This window comes from Lepidothrix coronata, unplaced genomic scaffold (genome assembly GCF_001604755.1).
Source record: "Lepidothrix coronata isolate B3197 unplaced genomic scaffold, Lepidothrix_coronata-1.0 Scaffold71, whole genome shotgun sequence".
Taxonomy (NCBI): Eukaryota; Metazoa; Chordata; class Aves; order Passeriformes; family Pipridae; genus Lepidothrix; species Lepidothrix coronata.
The window spans coordinates 4628634-4634633 of record NW_016690251.1 but is presented as its reverse complement, the minus strand read 5'-3'; the positions used below and the strand labels follow the sequence as shown (position 1 = coordinate 4634633).

At 41.0% G+C, this 6000-nt stretch overlaps 1 protein-coding gene across 5 annotated transcripts in view; it reads right to left on the bottom strand.

Moving 5' to 3' along the window:
- Window positions 1-1526: 1526 nt before the first annotated feature.
- KIF16B (kinesin family member 16B) overlaps window positions 1527-6000 on the bottom strand; it is a 141141-nt gene continuing 136667 nt past the window's right edge. Inside the window, exon 27 of one of the 5 annotated variants that reach the window (XM_017818932.1) lies at window positions 1527-2999. In XM_017818932.1, coding sequence (XP_017674421.1) covers window positions 2841-2999 — 159 coding nt within the window. In that variant the 3' untranslated portion in view covers window positions 1527-2840. The remainder of the gene's footprint in view (window positions 3000-6000) is intronic. The other 4 variants (XM_017818934.1, XR_001875482.1, XR_001875483.1 and 1 more) reach the window with 4 other exon arrangements.

Genomic DNA, 6000 nt, shown 5'->3' with positions numbered 1-6000 from the left:
ATATCAAATTCATTCTCTAAAGACTCTGAGGTGTTAATTCTTTATCATTGTGCACTGCAGTGAGGTAGGAGAGGGAGCAGGAGAAACAGAATAGAGTTACTGGTTTTGAAGTGAGATTTAGGGTCAAATATGAAAACCAGCAATACTATCCCCAGTTTCTGCCTCTGAATCACTCTGGGCATCAGAGAAATACACCCACAGGAAGATACAGGAAGATACCAATCTTCCATTAACCTGTCCAGCAACACCAAACTCCAGTTACTCAGCTCACCATAGGAATCCAGCAAGTGTCTAATCTCCACTTTCTGGTTTGGAAAGCACAAGCAAAGCCTAATGGCCAGGTAGGGAAGGAAGAGAAGACACGGCCTCCTGCTCAGGGGGATGGTGTGTGCAGAGAAGGGCCTGGGAGAACTCTGAGAGGTGCAGTAAAGGCACCGGGCATAGCAAGGATTCATGAGGTCAGGTCTCTGTTGGTGATGAAATGCAGGCAAAGTTAGCACTTCAGTGCAGAAGGGCATGAGGGAGTCCAGGAATGGCTGGGATATGGTGAAAAAAACAGTTTGGGAATCAACAGATTTTATTGGAATGCTTAGTTTCCCAGTTGAAGGCATTAAGATGCCTAAGTCAGCAGGGGTCAGATAGTGTCAGACATATCCAAAGGCATTAAAGCCTACCCTCCTGATAATTGGCCTCTGGCGGTTTAGAAATTTTACCCTAATTTTTGTTTTCCCTGAAATGAATCAAAATTAAAAAAAATACTCTCAAATTTAAATGATACATTCTAATTTCTTTTTTTTTTTTTAATTAAAGATTCTTATTGTAGCAGCCTATGCTTAGTAATGGAATCCAGTTATCTTTTAACACCATGATGGAATGGCTGGGTTTGGAAGGGATCTTAAAGACCATCTAGTTCCAACCCCCTGCCATATGTGTAGGGACACCTTCCACTGGATCAGGTTGCTCAGAACCACATCCAGCCTGGCCTTGAACATCTCCAGGGATGGGGTGCTCCACAGCCTCCCTGGGCAACCTGTGCCAGTGCCTCACCACAAGTGAGAATTTCTAGTCCAGAATTTCTTCATATTATCTAATAAACACAGCTGACAGGCGTTCCCCCTATCCCTGCATGTCCTTGTGCCAAGTCCCACTCCAGTCTTCCCTTAGACCACCTGTAAGTACCGGAAGGGGGTCTAGAAGATCTCCCCAGAGCCTCTCTTCTCCAGACCACCAAATTTGTCAGGCATGATTTGCCTTTAGTGAAGCCACTGGCTGTCACCAATCACCTCATTGTTTACTATGTGCCTCAGCAGTTTCCAAGAGGTTCTGCTCCATGGTCTTGCCAGGCACTGAGGTGAGACTGACTGGCCTGTAGTTTCCTGGGTCTTCTTTATTTCCCTTTTTAAAATTGGGAGTTATGTTTCCCCTTTTCCAGTCAGTTGGAACTTCACTGGACTGCCATGACTTCTCAAACATGGTGGATAGTGGCTTAGCCACTTCCTTGGCCAGTTCCCTCAGGACTGTGGATGTATCTCATAAAATGTAAAACATTACTGTTCCTATAATTTAGGTCATGAAATAAAAATGTCACCAGTCTTGTTACTTCAGGTTTTAATGATAATTTTCTGTAACATGAAATAATTTCATTACCACAAGCTACCAGTGGTCAGTGAGGCACCTCAGAAACAATGTTTCACACTCTGAATGAACAGCACATGAAACTTGCTTTTCCTTATGCATTTTAATAGCTAGAAGTCATTCAATTCTGATTTTTATACAACCAATTATACATTAACCTGTACACATAATCAATTCCAGTGTACAGATATTTTTGATTCTGCAGCAATACAAAATGAATTCTATCTATATATACATGTGCAAGTCTGAATGAGTCCTGAGTAATTTTAAAGTACTAATAGTCAAATCCTGCAAATTTTAAATTTGCAAATAAAATTTTGGGTTTACAGCTATTGTGAGGAAGCTATTTAAAAAATTATATATAGCACTTTGCATAAGCTTTATGCATAGCTATGAGTTCTGTACAGTGCAGAGTTTCCACTTACAGTCTTAGTAATTAGGAGATCTGAAAAGATGCTGACCATGTTCTTTGGTAACTATTGCTTCCTCTGCTTCTTCATTAATGGTGAGTGATTTGTTCTGCCTCAAAACAACCAAGTGTGGAAGACTTTGACAGGGTTTAAATTATATTCTTTCTGCTGCATATATTTTTGTAAACATTCAAGTTACCCAGGCCCTTCAATTCTTCTCAGGGAAACTATACAATTATACAGTCAAATAGCTAAAATGTGTATCTGGAAGGGGAAAAGAAATTGAAACAACAGTGGAGTGTGAGCATTACCTTAAACACGACAGAATGCTGTAAAGAAACAAAAGAGAAACTGTTCTTTAAGGAACAGCTTGGACAGAAACCAAAAGGCTGCTCAGAAACCCTCTGTCAGCATGACACACTGCCACGGTAAACATGAGATGCTCTTGAACTACCAGAACAAATTGTCTGAGCAAATGGGAAGGAAGCACTCCCGCCAAGAAGGGGTTCCAAACTCATCAGGAGAGTCAGAATCTTTGTACTGTATTAACAGAACAACTCACACCAAAATGTCCATATATCCCACGCCAGGAAAATGCAGGCACTACTATGAGAGCTGGTAAAGGACATGGGATAGCACTGGGGTATAGCTGTCTCTCTATTTGGTGTTGTTTGGATGCAATTTTCCAAGTATGGAGGAAAACAGCTTTTTGTCCTTCCTCTCATTCCTCTCACACCATGGAAGTGAAGGCACCACTCTGACTGCATTTCTCCAGCAAGGATCCTGGCCCAAAAGTCAGCTGGTCCCATGGCTGCTGTAGTCAAAAACGCCTTTCCTGAAGAAGGGTGAGAACTCGCAGATGGTGTATTTGGACAGTGTCAGCCCCACCTTATCGATGTGCAGCGGAGATGATGGAGATTGCAGCATGGCAGAGAAAAAGCTCCTGAGGTATTTCTGTGGAAGGAAATGCAAAATGTTGTACGGTTTACTTCATCAGATTGATTACAATCACTTTGAAGAATTAAATGAACACCAGTGTAAAAAAATAAAAAAATAAAAGAAACAAGATTGCCATGGCCTGTGAATAGTCCGTTTAATAAATATCAGCATGTAAATCCATTCATAAAATAGGTCTACTGAAATGTGTGTATTGAGCTCAGGAAAAGCAGACAATAAGTATTTTTCACTTTCTTCCTCTGCCCAGCTTTGCAACTCTTCTGTTCTGTGCCTGTGTGGTGCTTTCTGGTTTATTCTGCAGTCATGTAATGCTTTCTGCTAATCATGACCCGCTAATACTGTTGTCTAGCATTACCAAACACCATAGCAGGTGCAAACCTCAAATCCATTCTGCAGGAATTTCACTACATATGGACACAAAAGGGCTTCAAAAATCTTTCGCTCATAAAGCCTCCACAAACCCCAAATGGGATTTGTTTTGATCAAGGCCATCTGCAGAAAGATTGCATGACTTCCATATTATCTCAGAACCTACCAGCATCTTTTCACTGAGCTGCCCTTGAAATTTCTTTTTTTTTTTTTAAGTCTTACACATGAGAAGCATGTGTAAGATGCTTCCTTCTCATCCCAGAAGTTAATATTCACCAACCTCTGTGCCACTTGCAGTCATTTGTACCCACAGAAACTGTGGCAGCTGTATATTAACACAGTTAGTTTTCACAAACGTGATTAAGCTTCCTTCACATTTAGCATGACTTAATAAGTCATATTTATATCTTTTGAATGAAACACTGTAGATCAGTTGATCAGACAGGTGCTAAAAAATACCCTACATCATCCAAATAGCTGTAAAGGAAATGTCATCTGGAACACAGAGATAAACTCCTTTGCTCTGCTACAGATTGACCACAGAAAGTCATAACTCATGAAATTATTCACTAATCTGGGATTCAGTGGGAATTATATCTGCAAGACAGAGAAGCACATTCTCCTCTGAAGAACACAAGGTTTAGTCATTTGAATGCAGCAGCTCTGGGGTCATGGAAATGGTTTGTTCAGGAAACTGTCCTAATTATTCACTTGCTTCCCAAGGTGAATTCCTCCAAACTGTAACAACCTATTATCTTTTTAGGTACCTTGGAAACCATCTGTATTAATATCACAGAAAGCAGGAAAACAATAACAACAAAAAAAGCAGCTGGAACATAAACTATTCTCTTGGCAGGAATGGTGAATTTTCTTTTTTATTCAGATCTGCCACAGGTTGTATTAATGTCCATGAAAAAAAAAATTCATTACAAAAGTGCCTTCAAGATGAATTCCAACAGACTAAGAGGTAATTTAAAGTGAGCAACAGATGTCATATCAACATTTATCACAATTAGTTCTCAAAGTAAGGTTCTTTAAAAAAAGTCTCAAACCAGTAATGCCTGAAGAATGAATATGGTAGAAAATCAAATGTAAAACATGTTAGAATTTTAGCACTGTGCTGAAAAGTTACTGCAGTAATTCCAGTTTATGGCTACCGAAGGCTCAAAGGTACCAAAATATCTCGCTGGACACATTACAAGACCTATTGCATTCACCTTGGTATGTATGGCCAGATAATTGACTGTCATGCCTTTCCTGTAAAGCCATTACTCATTGTTTTGGCATGATAGCTCTAATGGCAGAGTACAAAAAATCCCTCTGCTCTAAATATACACTTATGTGACAGGAAAACACTAGGAACTGCAGGCACACTTCTTTTCCCAGATCTGTGCTCCAGAGTTGCTCAGTGAGTATCACAGATTCTCTGAATACGAAAAAGATCCTTGGGAAAATGGCAACAAGCAGACTCTACCAGATAATGATGGAATTAATTTTGTATGAAGGTTTCCTGCCATATGGCTTGGCATTATGTGCTCTTCAACAACCACCTCTGAGCAAATTAGCACACTTATAAAACCCAGATCTGCATTTGCCCTTGTTTGCAATGCTGATGTGTTAAGATAGCCCAGAGCTGGTGTGCCCTTGACACAAAGAAGCTGTTGCTTCACTGAAATACAGGCTGCTCTGCCCAAAGATGCTGGCTGGGAGTGACGTCCTGGAGTGAGGGGAACACTGACTGACGGCGGAAGTGTTTTTGCTCACACCACAACCATATGCCTCGATGAAAGAGCTGTGGCTGGACAACACAGGGGAAGGTTGCTCTGTCCTGTTGGCTGCAGTGAGGGCAATGAAGAAAGTGACAGGAGAAAAAGATGAGTGCTCCCTACCAACGCTTCCCAAATTCGGATGGGATAGGGACAGGATGAGGGCCACAGCACGCCGGGAGTGGAGCAGCACAGCAACAAGTGCCAGAAATGACAGAAAGGAAACTTAGAGATCCAGAGGGGATTCAACGCTGCAACCCAGGAGGCCACTGCAAGCAGCTGGAGTGGGAGCAAGGCTAGATGAAAGGATCCCCTCTGTCAGGACTTGGTGGGCAGCAGAAAAGCTGTTTTCAAAGCTTTCATATTAAATCCACTTCCAGCAGCAGACACAATTTTTCTCTGTTTACAGAATAGTGTTATTTGTGGTGAGTTAAAACTAGGTGGGAAGCACTCTGGTGTCTTTTGATGTGTTCCTTGAAAAAAAAATTCTTAGCAGGGACTGGCAAGCTCAGGCTGCCTTCATAGAAACATGTCCAAATTTTATACAAATTAGTGTACTGATTTGCTTCCTACTGATAGCAACTAAATCATTGTCCCTGTGCACTACGTTACAGCTACTAGGTTTGCATGATTATCTCAGAAAGAAAAAACTAGTTAACTGTTAAAATATTCCAAAAGGCTCAGTTTTATTACTGATTTTCGTTTGTTAGCCTTTCAAAACTCTGGCCATTTGTTCTGGATTATTTAGCCTGGTAATCAGTGTTCTTCCAAATACACTTTGGAGTTTCATTTCACTAATAGCATCCAACCTGCTACGCTGCTGGTTTGCTGGAAAGTATCCTAATGATTCGTTTGTAAACGTC